The sequence below is a fragment of the Diceros bicornis genome, chromosome 18 (assembly GCF_020826845.1).
Source record: "Diceros bicornis minor isolate mBicDic1 chromosome 18, mDicBic1.mat.cur, whole genome shotgun sequence".
NCBI classification, from domain to species: Eukaryota; Metazoa; Chordata; class Mammalia; order Perissodactyla; family Rhinocerotidae; genus Diceros; species Diceros bicornis.
In genome coordinates, this window is record NC_080757.1 from 45,616,523 (window position 1) to 45,639,894 (window position 23,372).

General features: G+C 39.4%; 1 protein-coding gene across 4 annotated transcripts in view; it reads left to right on the forward strand.

Moving 5' to 3' along the window:
• The window catches only part of TLK2 (tousled like kinase 2), a 130,722-nt gene that overhangs the window by 103,545 nt on the left and 3,805 nt on the right, over positions 1–23,372 (forward strand). For all 4 annotated transcript variants that reach the window (XM_058561295.1, XM_058561296.1, XM_058561294.1 and 1 more), the window contains 5 exons: positions 7,473–7,564; positions 12,537–12,626; positions 16,399–16,568; positions 18,131–18,269; positions 22,118–22,229. In XM_058561295.1, the coding sequence (XP_058417278.1) occupies positions 7,473–7,564; positions 12,537–12,626; positions 16,399–16,568; positions 18,131–18,269; positions 22,118–22,229 (603 nt within the window). The remainder of the gene's footprint in view (positions 1–7,472; positions 7,565–12,536; positions 12,627–16,398; positions 16,569–18,130; positions 18,270–22,117; positions 22,230–23,372) is intronic.

The following is a 23,372-nucleotide window of genomic DNA, read 5'->3' on the forward strand; positions in this document are numbered from 1 at the left end:
TTTTTTCTATTGTTTTTTAGTCTCTATTTCATTTATTTCTGCTCTGATTTTTATTATTTCCCTTCTTCTACTGATTTTGGGCTTTGTTTGTTCTTCTTTTTCCAGTTCCTTTAGGTGCACTGTCACATGGTTTATTTGAGATTTTTCTTGTTTGTTGAGATAGGCCTGTATTGCTATAAACTTTCTTCTAAGAACAGCTTTTGCTGCGTCCCATAAATTCTGGCATGTCGTATTTTCGTTTTCATTTGTCTTCAGGTATTTTTTGATTTCTCCTTTGATTTCTTGGTTGACTCACTCATTGTTCAGTAGCATTTTGTTTAATTGCCACATATTTGTGGCTTTTCTGATTTTCTTCTTATACTTGATTTCTAGTTTCATACCGTTTTGGTCAGAAAATATGCTTGGTATTATTTCAGTCTTCTTAAATTTATGGATACTTGTTTTGTGGCCTAATATGTGATCTATCCTGGAGAATGTTCCATGTGCATTTGAAAAGAATGTGTATTCTTTGGTTTTTGGATGTAATGTTCTGTATATATCTACTAGGTCCATCTGTTCTAGTGTGTTATTTAAGGCCAATGTTTCCTTATTGATCTTCTGTTTGGATGATCTATCTGCTCATGTAAGTGGAGTGTTAAAGTCCCCTACTATTGTGTTACTATTTCTCCTTCTATGCATGTTAATAATTGCTTTATGTATTTAGGTGCTCCTATCTTGGGTGCATAGATATTTACAAGTGTTATATCCTCTCGTTGGATTGTTCCCTTGATCATTATGAAATGCCCTTCGTCTCTTGTTACAGTTTTTGTTTTAAAGTCTACTTTGTCTGATATGAGTATTGCTACCCCAGCTTTCTTTTCATTGCCATTTGCGTGGAGTATCTTTTTCCATCCCATCACTTTCAGTTTATGAGTGTCTTTAGGTCTGTAGTGTGTCTCTTGTATGCAGCATATATATAGGTCTTGTCTTTTTATCCAGGCAGCCACCCTATGCCTTTTAATTGGAGCATTTAGTCCATTGACGTTTAAAGTAGCTATTGATAAGTATGTACTTACTGCCATTTTTTACCTTTTTTTTTTCTCGGTGTTTTAGTAGGTTTTCTCTGTTCCTTTCTTCTTCTTTTGTTCTCTACCCTTGTGGTTTGATGGCTTTCTTTAGTATTATGTTTGGGTTCCTTTGTCTTAGTTTTTTGTGTATTTCTTACAGGTTTCTGGTTTGTGATTACCATGGGGTTCATACACAGTAACCTACGTATATAGCAATCTAAATTAAATTGATGGTCTCTTTAGTTTGACCTCTATCTGATAGTTCTACTCTTTAACTCCCCTCCTCCCACATTTTATGTTTTTGATACCATATCTAACCTCTTTTGTGATTGGTATCCATTACCCTCTTATCATGGAACTAGATAATTTTTCCTATTTGTGGTCTTCTCTTCCCCCTTAAATAAGTCCCCTTAGCATTTCTTGTAGTACTGGTTTCTTGGTGACAAACTCCTTTAATTTTTGCTTGTCTGGGAAGCTTTTTATCTCTCCTTCCATTTTTAATGATAACCTTGCCGGGAAGAGTATTCTTGGCTGTAAGTTTTTTCCTTTTAGCACTTTAAATATATCGTGCCACTCTCTTCTAGCCTGTAAGGTTTCTGCTGAGAAGTCAGTTGATAGCCTCATGGGGTTTCCTTTGTATGTCACTTGTCTTTCTCTTTCAGCTTTTAGGATTCTCTCTTTATCTTTAATTCTGAACATTTTAATTATCATGTGTCTTGGTGTGGGCCTCTTTGGGTTTATCTTGTTTGGTGCTCTCTGTGCTTCCTGTACCTAGATGTCTGTTTCCTTCCTTAGGTTAGGGAATTTTTCAGCTATTGTTTCTTCAAATAGATTCTCTGCCTCTTTGTCTCTCTTTTCTCCTTCTGAGACATCTATAACATGGATGTTAGTGCGCTTGATGTTGTCCCAGAGGTCCCTTAGACTGTCCTCACTCCTTTTAATTCTTTTTTCTTTTATCTGTTCAGCTTGGGTGATTTCCTCTAGTCTTTCATCCAGTTCACTGATCTGTTCTTTGGTATCCTCTGCTCTGCTTTTAAGTCCCTCTAGTGAATTTTTCATTTCCAGTTTTGTATTCATTTCTGATTGGTTCTCTTCTATATCTTCCATTTCTTTGTTGACGTTCTCACTGAGTTTATCCATTCTGCTCCCAAGATCAGTGAGCATCCTTATCACTCTTTGTTTGAGCTCTCTCTGTCGGGTAGATTGCTCATTTCTGTTTCATTTAGTTCCTTTTCTGGGGTTTTGTCCTGTTCCCTTACTTGGAATGTATTCTTTTGCCTCCTCATTTTGCCTCTTTCTTGGTGCTTATGTCTAAGTATTAGGTGAGTCAGCTACGTCTCCTGATCTCAGAGAGGTGACCTTGTATAAGTGATGCCTTATGAGGCCTGACAGTGTGCTTCTCTCTTGTCACCAGTTCCAAATGTTCCAGGAGTGACCCCTCTGTGGGCTACATGTGTTCTTCTGTTGTGGTGGGGTTGCTTTTCCCATAGGTGCCCAGGGAGGCTGAGCAGTCCCCACTGTCCAGCTGGTTGTAATTCTCAGCTGTGTGTAGTTGTTGTGGGCCCTTCAGTCTCTATCAGGTATGGGGAGAGCCAGCACAGTTGGCTGCAAGGTCTAATAGCACATTCCTGTTGCAGTTTTTCTATTAAGTGAGTAGGCCCCCAGCATGGCTGGTTGTTAGGCTCAGGGGCTTACAATTACTGTAAGCCTCTGGCCTATAAGGCTCTTGTCAGCTCTTTGAGGATTGCAGCTGGGTGAGGCTAGCCTCAGGCATGGGAGCACCCAATTGTTTTAGGCTTTGGAAGGTAGGGCCAATCCCCTGTGTGGGTCTTTGAGTAGCGCAAGTCTTCTGCAGCTGAGAAGTCCCACCATCCACAAGTCCACACACACGGTCAATACAGTCCTTCCCCACGTGCGCGCCCTGACCCACTGAAGTGGACCCAGTCTCTCCAAGGCAGGAGCCCCACACACTTCACCAATGCCCCACACTCTCCACCCGCTCCTTGTGCACGCCCTGCCCCACAGAGGTGGACCCACTTGCCAGGCTGCGGAGAATCCAGTCACCAATCTATGCAGGCCCACAAGTTGCCCAAGGGTTTGCTGTTGTGTGGGGCCAGTCCCTGGCTGAGCTGGATTAAATCGGTGGTCTAGTTGGTGGGGCAGACCCTGGGCTAGCAAGCCCCAGGGAGAACTCCAATGGCCTCTGTCAGTGTCTATGTCAGCACGCCCACACCAGGCCACAACAATGGCTGCTGCCAATGTCCCAGTCCCTGGAGAGGTGTCAGCTCTCGTGGAGATGCACTCAGAGTCCGTCAGGTGAGTCTGTTTTCACCAAAGGACTGTGCACCTTTCTTTCTGGTGATTTTAGTTTGCTTTCCGAAATGGGTGAATTTGTGCGTGTGCCCTTTAAGGGCTGGCTTTAATTTCTTTGTGAGCCGGCTTTTCTGTGGGTATTCCCAAATCTTGTTAGCAGCAAGCAAAGTCAGATATTATGCTACTCGGGCCGGTTGTGCTGGGTCCAAAAAAATGCCTATATTGGGCACAGTCCCCGGCTCAGGTCCCCACTCCTCCAAGGAAGGCTGTGTACCTTTGGATTGCTCCCGGGCGGTCGTGAAGCATTGCGGTTTGTGAAGGTGGCGTTTTTTCTCTCCAGAAGGGAATTTCTGCCTCTTTGACCTCAGTTAGGATTGTCATTTGTTGCAAGGGTTCCTCCTATCCAGTTTTCAGTTCTCTCTCAGGGGTAATTTTTCCAAGAGTAGTTGTAAATTGGCCGTGTCCGCAGGAGGAGTTGACTTCAGAGTCCACCTATGCCGCCATCCTGACTTCTCTTCCAAAAAAAAATTTTTTTTTCCTTTTTTTAATTTAATTTTTTTCCCCCCCAAAGCCCCAGTAGATAGTTGTATGTCATAGATGCACATCCTTCTAGTTGCTGTACATGGGACGTGGCCTCAGCATGGCCGGAGAAGCGGTGCGTCTCTGCGCGCCCGGGATCTGAACCCGGGCCGCCAGCATTGGAGCGTGCGCACTTAACTGCTAAGCCACGGGGCTTGCCCCCCAATTTTGTTTTTAATATAGTAAAGCTGCATTAAAGTTAGTTCTTATGTGAAAACTTGCTTTTTGTTTAAAAAATGTTCTCATCTTCTAAGTCAGAGTGTTTAGTAGCACTGGCATTCTGAAGGAGTGTCCTGGCTTAGAGTGCTTCTGTTGGGCCAGCAAAGTGCAGACTATAATGCCTCCAGTTGATTTTTACTAAATGAAGAATTCAGCCAGTTTTAAATATACCTACAGATCTGTGTCATGTTCCTCAGCCACATCCTCCTTAGGTTTCTCTGGGTGTTCCCGGCACCTGGCTTTTAAATGCAGAATTGGTTTATTAAGTTGTCTTTACTTCATTGCCCTGGTAATTCCCCCTTCGGTAAGGTGCAGCTTTCACTGTTATGACTTATGTTATGACCATATGAATTTATATATGGGAAATCTTTTCAGTAAAATAGTTTTCATTTCAGAGAAAAACAATAGAAACTAGTTCTACGGTTTTCTCTTTTTTAAATGTTAATTTTTTGTGATATATACATAAAACTTACCATTTTAACCAATTTTAAGTATACAATTGAGTGGCATTAAGTACATTCACAATGTTGTGCAACTGTCATCGCTGTTCATTTCCAAAACTATATTATTTTTGGTGTACTGCTGGGTTTGATTTTCTGGTATTTTCTTCATATTTTTTATTTGTGTTTCTCAGTATGACTGGCCCATAGTCATCTTTTGTCTGCAGGCAGCGTCTAGCTTTGATGTCATCATTGCCCTAGAGTGAGTTGTGAAATTTCTCTTTTCCCATGGCCTAGAATGCTTTGCATTACATGGGAACTGTTGGCTCCTTGAAAGTTTGTTAGAGCTGACTCATAAAATCACCTGGGTAGGTGTCATTTTAGGGGCAAATTATTTGACTGCCTTTTAAATTCCTTCTACAAATATTGATCTATTCAAATTTTCTCCCCCTTCTCAAGTCAGTTTTGGTAATTTAATTTTCTGGAAAATCTTTTATTTTATCGTGATTTAAAAATATAATCTACCTTAGTTATTTCTCTTTTCATATGGAATGTTTATTTTTGTATCTCTTGACTGATAGGCCAGAGATTAGTCAATTTTCTTTTTTCTCAAAGAATCAACTTTTTATTTTGTTGACCTGACCTGCTATTTGATTTGTTTTCTGTTTCATTAACTTTTCCTTTCAGTCATTCCTTCCTTCTGCTTTCTTTGTTTTTTTCATTCTTGAATCGTATGCTTAGCTTATTTTTTTATTTTTGGTAATTTCTTTTATCATGGTGAAAAACACATAGCATAAAATTTAACGTCATAACCTCTTTTGAGTGTACAGTTCAGTAGTGTTAGGTATATTCATGTTGTTGTGAAACAGATCTCCAGAACTCTTTCATCTTGCAAAATTGAAAGTCTACCCATTAATCAACAGTTCTCCTCTCCCCTTCTCCCCATTCCCTGGTAACCACCATTCTACTTTCTATTTCTATGAATTTGACTCCTTTAGATACCTCATGTAAGTGGAATCACAGTGTTTGTCTTTTTGTGACTGGCTTATTTCACTTAGCATAATTTTCTTAAAATTCATCCATGTTGAAGCATGTGACAAGATTTCCTTGTTTTTAAGGCTGAAGAATATTCCATTGTATGTATATACCTCATTTGCTTTATCCATTCATTTGTCAGTGGACATTTGGGTTGCTTACTTCTCTTGTCTGTTGCGAATACTGCTGCTTTGAACATGCGTGTGCAAATATCTCGAGACCCTACTTTCAGTTCTTTTGGCTATATACCCAGAAGTGGGACTATTCCTTTTTTAAGTCATGAAATTGATTCTTGGTGCTTCCCAGTTACTCGTTAGTGATTTTTTCATGCTATTTTTTTCTAATGTATTCTTGAAATATTTTAACATTTCTGAAATCTAGGTGCTTCTTACAAGGATGTGTACATTTAATATAGTTGTTCTTTTGGTGTTCTCCACTTTCCAAAAAGCCCTTCTTAAATCAGTGGTGGATCATAGTGTCTTGGATTCAGAAATATAGTGTCGTGGTTGGAAAAAATGATACTTGTAGTATCCTTAGTGCTCTTACAAATTAGGTGGTATTTAATTTGGCTTTTAATGGTTTGAAATGGTTCTCTAGTGTAAAGTCATGATGGTATATACATTTGTGCAGGTAGACTTCAGACTCTGTAAGAAAAATACAGTTCAGAAGTTTCCATTTCTGTGAAATAAGATGTTCTGTTTGAATTGAGTGGTTTTATGTTTTAAAAAATACTAGTTTAAATTTGGCATAAATTAGAAGTTTCTTTTATAAGCAACCCTCTCTTGCATGCAGTGCTTTCCTAGAGGTGGCTTACATTTTAAAAGATCTGTAGAACAGTAATTACCACTATTTGTGGGCTGTATATCCTGCGCCTGTTGCCTTCATCTGTTCCTACATTTGTGGAAACTAGCAGATGGGTGGTAACAGTGTTGGAACTGAAGTAGTAAGTTTTTAATCTGAACTTTAAAAACTAAGAAAAACTATTCCTTCTAAAGGAGTTCTTCAATAAATTCTTTTGTATAGGGGAACTCTCTTGTGTTAAAATGCTACTTATTTTATCAAATTGTGATTTACACCCAGCATCGTCAAAAACCCATCTGTTACCGTTTTTAACCTCATGAAATAGCACTACCTAGCTGACGCGGGACTTGCCAGCATTCGTGGTCTTTGGGGAAAGCATGTCCCTCTCTTTGGGCAGTGCTGGAGAAGTGACTTGATGTGACTAACTTTAGACATTGTTGAGATCAAAAACTGCTTTTTATTTACCCAGCATATAGGGGTGGGACTAAAAGCAGGGCTGTTATTTGTTTTTGTTCCTGTTTTTATTCTGATAAACACAATATAACATTACAAGGCTGTTTTCAAGAGGTATATCCTGAGGGGTTATTTCTCAAGGAGGCAGACAGTCTAGGTCCTCAGCATTTCAAAAGTGGCAGGACTTACTGTTGAAGCATGTCAGGTCCCACTGTCAGCTGAGGGACGAGAGACAGCCTAAGGCAGAGAGGTCCCAAAGAGGGTAGATGATGTCCAGAAAGAGAATTGTTTGGAAGTGACTTTTAAGACATGGGCTGTCTTTCTGTTTGTGGTGTATGCTTGGTTTTATTTTCTAAACCCCTTGGTGCCAGTACGTCTGGAGACTTCTAAATTATCTGATCACAAGTTTCAAGAAGATGGTTGCAACTCTGAAACAAGTATGTGTTATGTTGTCGTCTGCTGCTGGTTTTATTTAATAATGTATTTTGGACTTTGAGTATTTTGATCTCTTAAATAGAAGCTTCAAGTCAGTTGCCTGTAATTCTTGTTATTGTTTATTCAGAAAATTTATTCCTTTTCTTTATAGGCGTTTGATCTAACAGAACAAAGATATGTAGCTGTGAAAATTCACCAGTTAAATAAAAACTGGAGAGATGAGAAAAAGGAGAATTACCACAAGTAAGTCATATTGGAGTGTCTGTCTGATTTTTCAGAATTTAGTAGTAATAGCTGTAGTTGGAGCACTGTGTTGAACTTTACATGCATTGTTGTTGTTGTTTCATTTAATCCTCATAAGTGTCCTAGGAGAGTGAATAAATTTTCCATCTTACTGATGAGGAAAATGATACTTAGATAATTTGAATAACAGTTAAGAAATGGTTGAGCTGATATTTAAATCTAGACTTCCCTTAATCCAGAGCCCATGCTCTTAACCTCTCCTTCCATTGTGTCTAAAATTAACTCCAACAAACAAGTAAAGCCTCAGAAATCATTGTTGCTCGTGTGTAGAAACCAGATGAGAGTGTCCCTTAGTGGTCTGGGGTCCCTGGGGAGCTTTGGGTGGGGCTTTTCTGCTGCTTCAGTCATTTCATTATGGAGGAGATGGCAGAGGGACCTGGTGTGCCTCAGTGGTACTTGTTTGACTTTTTGAGCTCCCCAGTGCTGTGCTTACCTCCCCTTCACAGTTTGCCCATCTCAGAAGTTCTCAGTCTTCAGTGTTCCGCTTATTGGGCTTGCGTCTCTTCAGAATACCACCGTGGCAGCCCTCATCTATACTTGGGGTGAGGGGTGGGAGGGTGACTTCTTCAGAATGAATAGTTATTACATGTACAGGTGTGAATTTCTTTGTTCTTCTAATGTCAGGTTTGTCTGTTTCCCCCCCGACCTTCAGAACGTTGGAGTTCATGACTCATTTGCTTTGGAGGCCACACAGACTTAATTTGCTGTTAGGATCCCCACTGGGCTTAATATTATTTCCTTGTTGTAGGTACAAGTACTGAATTATACATGTCCTGCCCCTGAAAGGAGGAGACAGTCCCTTTTGATATAAACAACCTGCCTCTTTTCTATGAAAGCAATTTTATTTTATTCTTATAAAATAGTACTTTGGAGGGAAAAAAAGCAGTGGACTTTGAAGTATCTTTAGTTGTCTGGTAAATCTCAAGGGGAAAATAAAACATTTCTACATCGTCAACCAGTTCTTGGGGCACGGACCGAGGCAACTCTTGCTTTATACCTGTTGTTCATCAGGGTCCCAGGAACTCTCCTATTCCCTGCAGATTGACAGTGGTGCTCCGCACTGGAGAAGAGAAGGTTCCTGTGGCATTAAGAGAAGTAGGGCTTAGCGGAGGTAGGAAAAGGGATGATGTGTGGTTTATGCATGGCACCCTGCATGTTTACATTACGTGACAGGCAGCTGCAGTCCAGATGCTTCTAAGGAGCAGTTACATTATTATAAGTACATTCCAGTCACTTGACGTGCAGGGACGAATGGCATGCTGCAGTGAATGCCAGAAGCACTTGAGAGAAGGAAACCACATGTTGTTCTGACCAGTTATTAATGAGAAATATTTCCATTATCTGGAGACTCTCAGAGTGCCTAAGGGTGTTGGAACAGTACATGCTTCTCTTTAAAAATGCCCTCTAGCTCTCCTTGCAGCTTGTTCTATATATTATGTGTGCACTGACCACTCTATACCAGTTGATACCACTGTACTAGGGATCAACCTTGGTCAACCTTGAGAAAGTAGTTGCTATGCCAGGATTTATGCGTATTTTGCCTAGTCTCACTATCCAGCTTTTAGGCTGACCTTAAACAGAACTCTGGTGGTGAACGCTGTAGTTACTGCAGGTGGGTGTTCTGCTCACCCTAGCCTTTTGAAACAGTGAGAGATTGAAACCAGGACTGTGTACCTCCTTGATGCATTTGGCAAGCAGTTTGAGTCCTGGTGGGTATGGATTGGGTGTCTTTCTCGCATTTCTCTACCAGACAGAGTCATAGAGCAAGTGAAGGGGATTATCCCATTTTTCTGAGTTTTTACCGGTCCAGCTCCAGGCTCACAGTGGTGACTTCCTGCTCTTTGTTTCCTCAGCAGAGGTGGGAATCATGACACATGAGCACTTTCTGTGGAGCCATCTGGGCAGGGGCCATTTCCCAGTTGAGAGACATACTGGGGAGAGGATGTACAAAGTTCTTATGAACTCCATTCATCCTTGAGGGGAAATTCTTAAGCGCTTCTACCCTTCTTTGAAAGATTTTGCTTGTTAGGTGGTATGAAATCATATTGGTGAATTTCAAGGTACAGATAATAGTGAATTAGCAAAATGTCATTAACTGCTTTGAACTTAAAGGAGGCTTATGTCAAGCACATAACAGATTTTAGAAAATGCTTTAAAAATTCAGTATTAAACTAAAAAGTAGTGCACTTTAGTGTTGTGGTAACATTATAAAATATGAAAATGCTACTATTGCCATGTTAAGTAAGGCCTTTTTTTTTTTTTGTACTTTAACACCTTTATTCTCCTCTCAGTATAAGAATTGTAGAACATTTTATTTCCATTTAACACCCATCTTCAGACTTACATGTTGTTGATTTTGTGTATTTTAATAAAGTAAGGTCTTTTGATTGCTTTTCCTTTCATGGGGATGACTTCCTAGTCCCATCTGGAATCAAGATATTTATTTGGGTAAAAAAGAAGGAAAAACTCAAAGAAAATAAAAGGCTGCTGTTTTGTTTAATTTTGAGTTCTGTTCTACATTGCCTTTCCTCTCCTACTTCCCCCACAAAAAAAAGTAAATTGATTGTTTTACTTTTGCATTATTAAAGCATTAATAGGTATTACTAGGTTTCTTTAACTCTCCAAAATAACATATTGAAACTTTACAGTAGGAAAAATTTCATATAAAGCTATCCTCAGAAATAATTATATCTGAATTAGTATACTCTCTAATGTTCTAGGATGAAATCATTTTGAAAGTCTAAATATATATCCACTTATAAGAGAGTAAAAGACTAACACTTCAGTGGATGAGTTTCTTCGAGTTTCTTAGTCAAGTATTTGTGATGCATTAAATCCCTTGGATGCTAAGTTGAAAGTTGAACACATGAAGGACTTGGCAGAGCCATTGCCTTGCCTAATGAAGCATGAGAAGCAGGCTTAGAGCTTGACCTGACATTGAGGGAGTGCTTTCAGTGACACACAGCAAATTCCCTTAGTTGGCAAGGACTTTGAATGACACTTCCTTTGATTCTTTTTTTTTTTTTTTTTGGTGAGGAAGATTAGCCCTGAGCTAGCATCTGTTGCCAGTCCTCCTCTTTTTGCTGAGGAAGATTGGCACTGGGCTAACATCCGTGCCCATCTTCTTCTACTTTATATGTGGGACGCCTGCCACAGCATGGCCTGATAAGTGTGCAGGTCCACGCCCAGGATCCAAACCTGTGAACCCCGGGCTGCCGAAGCGGAGCGCAGGAACCCAACCGCTACGCCACCGGGCTGGCCCCCCTGATTCTTAATTTTTACCTCTAGTTTCCTCTGTTTTCTGTACCTTGACAGAGAAATTGGTCTCTACTCTGAAATGCACAAAATCAAAAAGTTAAAACAAAAGGGCAGAGAACTATAGATTTATAGCATGCTAGGATAAGAAATGACTCAAAACAGTTGTATATTTGGTCCATAGGTTTCTAAACTTGTTTTTTTTTTAAGAACATCATCTCCTTACTAAATGCATATTTTACCAAATGAAATGTTACGTGGAATCTTGATATATGAAAAAGAACAAGTGTGGAGCTGCTTTGGTGGAATGGGGGTTTGGGCAAAAGCTGCATTTGCTCAGTGTCTCCATAGGGGCTCAGGAGGCATCTCTCTCTAGGGAGCACCTTTTAAATCTTCCAATCCAATGCAGTCATGGTGAAGCCCAGAGGGGTGGCCTCACGGAACTCGGATTCCCTGGAAGCCAGGTTGATTGGTCCCAGTGTAGCGTGTGTTCTAACACTGCTCTGCCTAAGTGCTGGCAAGTCTTTCCTTTTCAGAAAGACATAAAGATGATGAAATGAAGCATCAGAAGAAGCAAAAACTGACAAAAGTAGCAGCTTGAAAAATAAACCTAGTCAGTTTCCACTGGGGGGAAGAACATATTTAATTACCTTTAGATTCCTGTTCCTCTCTCCCCCTTCCCCTAATTGTTTCCTGAGCTTTTTTTACTTGAGTACTTTCTGTGTATTTTCGGCATGCTGGAATACACCAATTTCAGAAAACATCACTTTTTTTTTTTTTTAGTTTTATTTTAACATGTTATGGAAAGTTTCTCTTTTCTGGCTCTTGCCCTAACAAAATGCCCCAAACTAAATTGTGCTATATTTACTTAAAATATAATAGTTTCCTGTTGCTGTCTTTGTGAATAAGAACTAAATACTTTAAAAATTATTGGTAATTATAATGTATAAACATGTTCTGTTATCCTTTTAAATTCAGTATATGAATGTCAGATTATATTTCTGTTCCTAATCTTATTAAATGATTTTAAATTGGAAAAGTACAAAAAAAATGTTAATACATATGTGTAAATTCTTGTTCTAAGAAAACTAGGTTTTCCATAATTTCAAATTTTCTATCAATTTCATATTTTCTTTGAAGAAAGTAAAGCTGATAGCCCTTTAAATTCTTTTTGTAAGGAGTAGGATTTAGAAACAAAGAAACAAATACAGACCACTGCTAATTGCCTTATATAAACGGTAATCCTTTTATCCAAGGAGTTTGCAGGCTAAAATTGATCTCCTTGATGTAACCCCAAGATGTAAATATTTATAGATATGAAGGATCAGCTTTAGAGGAGAGAAAAAAACATTGTCTTTATGATTTTTAAAGCTCTTTTATTTGGTTATAAATATGAAAGAGGTAAGATTGTCATAGAATGAACTTGAAAGGGATAAAAGGTTAGCATCCATTCATTCAACAAATATTTGAGCACCTACTATTTTCTCAATAGCTTGGTAGATACTAGTAGAGAAAATAGGATGAGGAAAGATAAGGGACCTGAATGGAATGAATAGGTGAAAACAATGCAGAAATGAGAGAATATTCAGGAGTATCCTTGACGAGTTCTCAAAGACAGGCTAAAATTCACAATGTTAATTTTCCATTTTGTTTACAGGCATGCATGTAGGGAATACCGGATTCACAAAGAACTGGATCATCCTAGAATAGTTAAGCTGTATGATTACTTTTCACTGGACACTGACTCGTAAGTGCTGTGCCATGTTAGCTTAGCAGTTAATTTTTTTTTTTTGCAGTGTGTTGACTACTCATGGAATAGAGTTTAAATCGGGGTCCAGGAAATACTCTCTGAGGGAACCAAATATATGTATTTATGGGCAAACGATCACATGTGAATTCAGATTTGGGCCAGCAAGACATCTCTTGGCCACAGGACATGTGTGGTTGTGTGCTGGTAAATGTTTAACAACCAGCTTGGTGGGGGGAGGAATAGGGCTAATTTGTAGTATTTGCCAGTTTTTGTGGTGTAAATACTCTTGACGTGTCCATTTGCAAGCTACCAACTTAAAAAAATCAGCTTTATTGAGATATAATTTACATACCATGCAGTTCTCCCATTTAAAGTATACTGTTTAATGGTTTTTAGTATATTCACTGATATGTGAAACCATCAACATAGTCAATTTTAGAATATTTTCACCACCTCAAAAAAAAACCTGTACTTTTTGTTATCACTGCCCGTTCTGCACCTCGCACCCCCAGCCCTAAGCAACCACTTATCTACTTTTTGTCTCTATAGATTTCCTATTCTGCACTTTCATATGAATGGATCATATAGTGTGTGGACTTTTGTGACTGGCTTCTTTCACTTAGCAGGATGTTTTCTCAAGGGTCATGCTTATTGTAGCATGTATCAGTACTTCATTCCTTTATATGATGGAATATATTCCATGATATGGATATACCACCTTTTGTTTATCCGTTCATCCTACCAACAGTTTAATAACCAGCTCACAAAATTCCTGAGAATTTAACTATCAGCTCTTGGACACTTACATAAATTGGTGCCAGAATACCACTGACATGCACCAGTGAGTGTGGACTGTTTAAGAGAGTCTCTGCCCCACCCTGGAAACTCTGATGAACACTGACAGGCCTTTTAAAGGAGTACCAGCAATGTGATTTTATCACAGAATGAGAATTAATGTGGCACAAATGAAGGCATAGCCCAATGCTGCATGTTAGGTTCATAAGCTTATAGGATGTTAGAATTGGAAGGGATCTCAGTCAAGCCTTCTAATTTTATAGGTGGAGATTTGAGGACCAGAGAAGTTAAATGACTTTTACGAAATCTTTAATAATCTTAGGGATTGTTGTGTTTCATTACCTGGTATAGGCAGGCTCTAGCACCTCTGGGTTTATCCAGGAGTTAGAGATAGTTCAGCATTTGGGAGTGTTTTCTCTGTAGGAGTCTGAACTGAGCTAGAACATACCCTAGGTCTGGCCTGGAAATGTTGCTCTTAGCCTCTCAGGGTGATTCCAGGAGTTTTGGCCTGTTTCAGATAGCAGCTGTCTCAGAGGTTGCTGTGCAGAGGACCATAAATGCTATGCATTTAGAAATAACCCCAAAAGGAGACTGTAACTCCCTTTGGAAACATGAACTATCCCTTCTTCCATCTGCTTGGGCATTTCCCCTTTCCAGTAGGGTGGCCCTTGCACCAGGCATAGCTATGTGTTTTTAGTGTGGAGTGGAGTTCAGAAAATATCTAGTTAGAGAGCAGGTCTTCACAGGATGACATTTTTGTTTTGAGTAAATTCCTTGACTACTAGGTAGACACCTCTCCCCCCTCCCCCCCAAATGTAAGTACAAAAACCATTTCAAAAATAAATATAATGACTTGGATTATCTGCTATTATGAGTTGTGTACACACTTTTTTTTTTATTTTTTTTTAAAGATTTTATTTATTTATTTTTCCCCCAAAGCCCCAGTAGATAGTTGTATGTCGTAGTTGCACATCCATTCTAGTTGCTGTATGTGGGACGCGGCCTCAGCATGGCCGGAGAAGCGGCGCGTCGGTGCTCACCCGGGATCCGAACCCGGGCCGCCAGCAGCGGAGCGCGTGCACTTAACCGCTAAGCCACGGGGCCGGCCCATGTACACACTTTTAACTATTTAAGAAATTGAGTTGATTCTGTGCTAGTCTTTTTTTTTTTTTTTTTTTTTTTTTTGCTGAGGAAGATTCGCCCTGAGCTAACATCTGTTGCCAATCTTCCCCTTTTTGCTTGAGGAAGATTCACCCTGAGCTACATCTGTGCCAGGCTTCCTCTATTTTGTATGTGGGTCACCGCCACAGCATGCCCGCCACCAAGTGGTGTAGGTCCGTGCCTGGGAACCAAACCTGGGCTGCTGAAGTGGAGTGTGCTGAACTTAACCACTAGGCCACGGGGCCGGCCCCCTCTGCTATTCTTGAATTGTTTACTTTGTTCTTCCTATTGTGTTTATGATGAATTTTCACCAAAAATAAGTCTTCTGACAAGCTGTTTGGATATTAAAAGTTAGATGTTATTTTCAGCTTGCATTGGCTCAAAGAATAAATCCACTAAGCATGAGAGTTGGTCTCAGATTTCAGTGTCTCAGATCAGAGAATCAATAAATTTCAGACGTTTGTTCACCAAGAGGGTGCTGCCATGCCCTCTGTATGTTTCATAAGAAGCATAAGCTATTGTTCAGTTTTGGGATCCCACAGGACTGTGTCTGTCCACATTTCATTGCACTGCTTTTTGAAGGCTGCAAATTGCCCAGAGGCCCGTAGTGCTAGTCCTGAGCCTATTTGCTCTCCGGTCTGCTCCTCACTCTTCCCCTGTTCTGCATCTTAGGTGAGGTGACCCTTGTAGACTGTTTACCAGGTTCCTGTGTCAGTTGCTGTTCAACTGTGTTCAGCTACTGGGGAGACAGAGATGGTGGAGGGTGGAGACCCCTCCACCACTGTGGTTCCAGTTTCCCTTGGTGACCCTGGGTTCTGACTGCACCATCTCCTCCCTCTCGCCCTCTGGCCTTAGGGTGCTAATGGCTTCCTGCTCTAGATGATCTCTGGGGTGCCTCACTGGCCAGTTTGTCTTCTCAGCTCTTCCATCATCTGTGTGATCAGTTCCCTGAATTAAAGCCTCTGTTTAAAATATTCAAGTGATTTTTGTTTCCTGGCTAGACCCTGAGTGATATACCCACATTGTCACAGCTTACAATAGTTTGAAAGGTATTCATCTCTCAGGAATACTCAAACAGTTCAAGAAGCCTTACTTAAGTTTATAACTGCCTTGGAAGATAGATACACATGACCCTTAATGCCACGGATGGTATGTAGTTTTAAATTTGGGTCTATGTGATGCATTGATATAAATGAAGAGAAGAAACCCATACTGTGTAATAACACATTTGTTAGAACCACAGATACTGTACTTTTAAAAGCTCTTGTATACCTTGTGTTTAGCAAAGAGAAATTGTAGTATAGTATTGTATTAGACTGCCAGGAGATGTAGTATGCAACTAGTCCTTGGGACCTGGGCAAACGCTAGATCTTCTTCACTGTCAGCACACAGGCTCATATAAAATGTTTACAGTGAGAATTGTATACTTGATCACAATATCCTTGTTTAGAAATGGAGCGTGACGTGGATGTGTGAAGGAGACTCTTCCAAAGAGATCTCTAGCTTAAATACATTACAGTTCTTGTCAGTATTCTTATAGTCTGGATTCAAGAAGAGGTATGCCATGGATGAACTTGAGCACAACAGATTCCAACATGCAGGATGTGGAGGCTCTTCACCAAGAGAATAAGCCGTTTTCTTCCTATAAAGCACTCAGGTTGCAATACTGGGTAAAGAATAGAAGAGTATTTGAAGGGACAAAGAAGAAAGGTGTGAGAAGACAATTGCCTGAAGTTCTCACTGGGGCTGCTTCAGTTCATCTTAATCTGTTTGCTCTTCTCCTGTGGTCAAATGTTGGTTTATTTGTGTTTAGGTTTTGTACAGTATTAGAATACTGTGAGGGGAATGATCTGGACTTCTACCTGAAACAGCACAAATTAATGTCGGAGAAAGAGGCCCGATCAATTATCATGCAGATTGTGAATGCTTTAAAGTACTTAAATGAAATAAAACCTCCCATCATACACTATGACCTCAAACCAGGTAAGTCTAATTTTTAGGAGACAATGTTCGTGGCTTTTCTTTGATCTTATGGGTGACTTTTAATTTTACAAAGAGAATTTGGTGGGAGCCAAGAAGGCCTAATAACATCTGACTTTGGATTGCCTGGGGAGGTGTGGGAGTGAGAGTCCTGGCCACGTGGCGCTGGGTTTAGGAGGGTGAGTCTTATTAAATGCTCTGGAGAAACAATGCCCTTGTCTGTAGAGCCGGGGCAGTTCATGATGTCAGTCCGATAAAGAACTGCTCTGGCAGGCTCAGTTCTGTTTTTTCCCATTACTCACCCTGTGCAGCAGTTCCTCTACTCCAAGTCTCTTTGATAAGTGCCCAAAAGTCAGTGACTTATTTTTGCACATATGCCTCCCATTTCATTAAATTCTGAGCAGAGTTTCTCATCTTTTTGTATGGCTATTATCTAACTTTGATAGTCATCAGCAAAGAGTAGAGGGCAGTTAGACTTCTTCCCTCTATTTTTTGTTGTTGGCATCCTTAGCTGTTTCTTAGAAGTCCGCATGTGTTGTCTGTAGACAGCTCTAACCAGCTTAGCTTGGGCATTAGGAAGATGATTCCCATTTACCTCCTATGTGGCCCAGTTGTTAAGTTTGCTTTCCTTTTCTGATAGCTACATATCAAATCTCACGATTCACTATTCTTTAATGTTTTAATATATTTCATGTAAATATTTTAAAAATTCATTACAATGAAGTGATTTTTAAAAAGATGGCCATTTTGTGATTGAGTTTTCCATCACTGAATCCAATACATTTTCCTGCCATAGGAGCTGTAGGTGGCACTGTGGTACTAGCTTTGATTCCCTGGTATGTTTTCTTTGATTTTTTTTTCCAAAAAAAAATGTTATAAACAGGATGATTTAGAGATCCTTACTGAAAGTTCAGATGAAACTTTCCCACCATTTTTGACCAACCATACAAGTGATATTTTACTTTGGCAAGTTATTATTTTTTTTCCACTGCTCATAGTGGTGGTTTTGGCACATCAAGCAGGTGATTCTTGGAAAATAGAAGTTTGCAGCAAGATGCTGAGGACTCTCACCCAGCGTCCAGAGTCCAGATAGTTTATTCCAGGGATTTAGATGTTTGTTATTTTGTGCAATAGTTTTTGTTTTTTTGTTTGTTTGTTTGTTTTGTGTGTGTGAGGAAGATTAGCCCTGAGCTAACATCCTCTTCTTTTTGCTGAGGAAGACCGGCCCTCAGCTAATATCTGTTGCCAATCCTCCTCCTTTTTTTTTTTCCCCTTTTCTCCCTAAAGCCCCAGTAGAGAGTTGTATGTCATAGTGGCACATCTTTCTAGTTGCTGTCTGTGGGATGCCGCCTCAGCATGGCCAGACAAGCAGTGTGTCAGTGTGCGCCCGGGATCCGAACCCGGGCCGCCAATAGCGGAGCGTGCACACTTAACCGCTAAGCCACGGGGCCGGCCCCGCGTGCAATAGTTTTTGAGTCTGTTGTCCCCTTCTTGTCTGTTGTTACCTTGGGTATTTCTCTTAAACAGTAAGTCTGTTTTTATTCATGAAGATTTTATTTCTTTAGGTAATATTCTTTTAGTAAATGGTACAGCATGTGGAGAGATAAAAATCACAGATTTTGGTCTTTCCAAGATCATGGATGATGATAGCTACAATTCTGTGGATGGCATGGAGCTAACGTCACAAGGTGCTGGTACTTATTGGTAGGTATCCGGGGGATCTGCCAGGTTGGCTGGTGGATATGTGGCTGTGTTACTGAAGAGTTGGTAATTAATAATTAATATTTATATCCTGTCTGCTTAGGCAAAAATGCTGTAAACTAAAGCAGACTTTCCTCCCCAAATAGTTACTGTCTTTTCAGCAGTTTGACTCTTTGTATTTACATTTATTTGTCTTAATTTTTCTTTCCTTTCTTGAAAACCATTGAGAGAGAGATTATGTGTGGCCAGGTGTTTATGTGTCACCTCTGTATGACTGGCCCTACTGAGTAGGTAGAGAATGAAGTTGCTCATGTGTATATAAAGGATGGCCTTAAATTCTTTTCAGGACAAATGCAGATCTCTCTCTTCATGGGTTAACGGGATAAGAGATTTCACTTCTAGAGTTGCCTGAGGTTGATGGACTCTCAGGAACTAAGGAGTTGTGAAAATCAGAATGTAAAATTACCGCAGCATCTCTTGCAATCTAGATAGGAAAAAGTGAGCAGTTTGCCAAGAAATTTATCCACCTCTGTCAGCCATGTTCTGAAAGGTTTTGAGCCACACTTCTTCCAATCTGTTGCCAGTCATCTCCCTAACCACCCTACCCTAGCTAGCTCTACCTGCCTGTTCTATGACCTATCCTGCTTCTGCCTAGTATTTCTTTTGATAGAACCATAAAAGATACCTGTGGCTCAGGCATTTAACTTTGTGATTGCAAAGGCGTGTTAATAGAGCTTCCTTTTCACTTCTGAGATGGTAACACAGAGCCACATATTGGAATGTGTGATTCTGAACACGGAGAAAGTCTCCAATAGCACTAAGGAAGGGGTAACGCATGCTATATTATACCCCAGGGTCAGTTGGTTAGGTCACTTGTGTTGAGGGCCCCTGGGCCTTAGCAGAATAGTGACTGTCTGGGAATGAGGGTGTTGATCCGAAGCAGAACAAGAGGGGGATGTCATTCATAACACACAGGATCAGCCCTGTTCTCATCAGTCCAATCATATTTAAGTTATGTATATTAAAGAATCAATCAAGTCCTGTTAAAAACACCATGTACACAAAATTTCTACTTTCCTTTGCTCCTTGTTGTTTGTGGAGATGGTACCTATAGTGAAAATCAGTTCCTAAATTAAAACTTAGAGATTCTAGATTTTAAATAGAAGCTACATTTACAGTGTTTATTCACTATGGTGGTTATTGTGGGTTAGTGTTCCTGTCACTAAATGGTACAAAAATATCTGCTGTTTGAAATTCTGGAAATAGGTCGATACCTCTGCTATATAAACTCACTGGAACTTGGATTTGAGCTTTTTGTTTGATAGCTTGTTTTTTTGAAAAGGTGAGGATTTTTAACATTTAAATTAGTTATCTCATTGCTACCTATTGCTATATTTGCTGACCTATAAAAATTCAGTGATTGGCATTTAAATAAAAATTATATGATGTTTGAGATTTGCTTCAAAGTAACCTGTTTGGGGGAAGGAGGAGAAGGGATGTATGTGAACAAAGATGGGTCACATGTTGATAATTATTAAAACTAGATGATAGTTAATTGGGGGTTTATTTTACTATTCTTTGTACTTTAGGTTATATTTGAAGATTTTTTCATAATAAAAATAAGTTGGAGAGGGGGCTTCTGAGAAAATTTAATTTTATGGGTTTCTATGAAGGTTTAAAAAGTCTCCATATTGGTGGAAACATTGTCATAATCACTGTCAATGTGTCATCCTCCTATGATGTCCCAGAGAGATACAGATAGGACATAACAAATTCTAAGTGACTGTTCGCAGTGGTTGGTTGTTCCCGAATTCTTATACATTGAATACTGCTTTTAAATAAGTGACTAGGCCTAGAGAATCATTTTTCTCTGAGGATTTTATCATGATGGAATATGCAACCATGTTTGTTTTTTTTTAAACACAATTTAGTGTAGTATCATAGAACTGTCTTTTACTCTTCCTCCCAAAGTCCTCGATGGGGAATTAGAATACTTATTATTTTCGGTATTATTTGAATGAAGATCTAGTTTATTTCTTCATTTACAGATGGGGGAACCGAGACCTAGAAAATGATTTGCCAGATTTGTACTATCAAGTGGCAGTTTCTTTTGTATTCTAAATATTTGGCTAAATTATTACTCTGCATTTGGACAAGTTCAGCAACTCTGTTCTTCGCCACCACTGACAAAAACTTATGTTCTTCCCCACCACCTCCACAAAAAAGTTATAAATACATTAAAATCATCATTTTAGAATCAAGTTTCTATTTATTTATCCAAGGTCATATTTAAGTTATATATATTAAAGAATCAAGGGAGGTTTTAGTGGCATTTGGAAGAGCTGTTACTTTTATAAGTTCTTTTTCCTATATTTTTATTTCTTTGCCTTCTCCCCCTCTTTGTGAGGGGAATATCTATATCTATATTTTCATTTTTCAATGTGTATTTTGGCTAAAAGTTTTCATTGTGAAATAATAATCTGGGTCACTGGTCTTAATCAAACAAAAATGTCTGTTAAAAATAATAAGAAACAAGAACACGAAACTAAACTTTTTTAAAAAAACAGAAGAGGGGCTGGCCTGGTGGCACAGCAGTTAAGTGCGCGCGCTCCGCTGCGGCGGCCTGAGGGTTCGCAGGTTCGGATCCTGCCGATGCACCACTTGTCAAGCCATGCTGTGGCGGCATCCCATATAAAGTAGTGGAGGATGGGCACGCATGTTAGCCCAGGGCCAGTCTTCCTCTGCAAAAAGAGGAGGATTGGCATCAGAAGTTAGCTCAGGGCTGATCTTCCTCACAAAAAATAAAAGTAAAAAAGAAGCCCATCATCTGAACATTTTCTCTCAACTCTTGTGATCCTCTTCAAGCTATAAGTTTAGATTTTTATACCAGAAGCACAGCAGGGTCTAAAATAAAGAGTTTTTCACAGAATTGATGTTGCCAGCATGAAATGTACAGAAATCGATCTGTTATCTTCAGAATTCTGCCTTCCAGCTGTGCCATGGCTAAGACTCTAGGGAGTGAGTGTTAGCATATTTATTTGGTTTCCTAAATGCTAAGAGGCACTTACCTTCCACACTATACAATTTGGTGTGGTTGGCTGTCCAGCTAGTGTTTTTAGAGTCCAGGGGTGGGTGAGGAGGGAAAGAATTCAGATGAGGGTTGAGTTGTACTAATAACTAGTTTGTTTGGCTTTTTCTGCACTATTTCTTAGTCTTCCATTAAGCCCCGATCACCCTTAAAGTAGGAAGTGTAAAATATACTTTAATAATTTGGACTTTAATTATTATATATTATAGTTATTTCCAGTCCAGATTTCCAAAAGAGGCTACCTTAAGAAGAAAGAACAGCTGTTCCCCTCAGAGATTTGTATTGGGTCCTGAATTCATATGGACTTTTAAAATAGTTATTTTTTTAGAGACGTCCTCTTTACCCAGCATGAAAAGACACCCATACCACTTCTGATTGTATTTTAGTGTTTGTTGATGCAGCCATCATAAAAGGGAATGTATTTCTTTTGTGCTCTCTCCTCCTTTTTTAAACTTGTTGAATGACCTTTGCATTAGGCACCATCCTGGGAAAGGAGGCTGGGGTGGGTAAAGTAGGAACTAGGGAGAATATTTACCTCTCTCAGTAAATTGAGAAATGTATTTTCAGGCTTTATAGGACATTACTGCCTCCTTAAGTGAGAGTGTATTTTCATTTTCTTTTTCCAGCTAGGTCTAAGTTGCTTTTTCAGCTATTAAAATTCAGATATTTTTATTTTCAACAAGGTCTTCTACTTTGCCTTTGGTACATATCTTAGATTTATACAGTCGTTTTTCTAAGAATTTTAATTTCCCTTTTGTCTCAGGTATTTACCACCAGAGTGTTTTGTGGTTGGGAAAGAACCACCCAAGATCTCAAATAAAGTTGACGTCTGGTCAGTGGGTGTGATATTCTACCAGTGTCTTTATGGAAGGAAGGTAAGGAAGAAGGTTGGATGTGGTGGCTTGACTTCCTTCTTGGGTGGCTCATGTATACAGTGGCGTGGTGTGGGTTAGTCTCTTGGAGTTAATCATTGGGTTATATAAAATGGAATCCTGAAAGTTGTAGTTTGGAGAAAATAGAGACTTAATATGCATAAGCAGAAATTTTCAACCCTAGGGCACCTAATGCATTCTGCTGGGCTGTTGAAAACATGCATTTTTTTTGCTGTTCTCAATTAGATCCAGGATATGTTTCTATTCTGATACTATGTGTAGGAATCAAATGAAATAGTTTATTTAAGTGTACTGTCTTCCCAAGAGCCATTCTTAACGGTCCCAAGAGCCATTCTTAAGGGTCCCAAGAACTGAAACTTGAAATATTTGCAGGGCTCTTTATTCTCAACCACCCGTTAGTGAGAGCTGTTATTAGTAAAAGCATGCTTTATATTTCTATACTGGGGAGGTGGTGTCAGAAAGTATTCATTGTCTGTTACCTCTCATCAAGGTGATGATATATCATTTGAACAAGTAATAACTTAAGTAGTAAACTATGCCTAATGAATTTTCATGTTTGTTTTTTCCTTGTGAGCATAATACCTTATAAATGTATATATTAGGATCCAGTTGTCTAATTATATTCATGTTTCTGCTGTCTGTGTTTGTATGTTTCAGTGCTCCCCATTAGGCTGTGGATATAAGTCATGTGGCAGTTCTGTAACTCCCCTGGAATCTTAATATTTTGATTATGATCTCGAGACCAAACTCTTAATTCAGATTTCAGCTTCCTCTTTAAGTTCTCCTTGGTCTTTGTTTCTTTATCCTACCTCTCTAAGATGGGGAAAGTATTCAGAGATAGCAGGGGTTAATTACTATAATGTGGAAGTACTGCTGATAATGGTGTCAGAGGTTATCTAGAAAGAATTGTTTGTGATCTCTCAGTAGAAACACTGTAGAGATGACACTAGGCTTGAACTTATTTTTTAAGAGTTTATTAGAAAATGGCAATTTGGGGCACAGATGAAGCCACTAAGTAGCCCCAACTGTGTTTTTTCCTACTCTGCCCTTACCCTTCTACTCTTTTACTTCCTTTTCCATCTCTTTTTATCTGTGCCTTGGGTCTAACGTAGGTGCCTAGGAGCA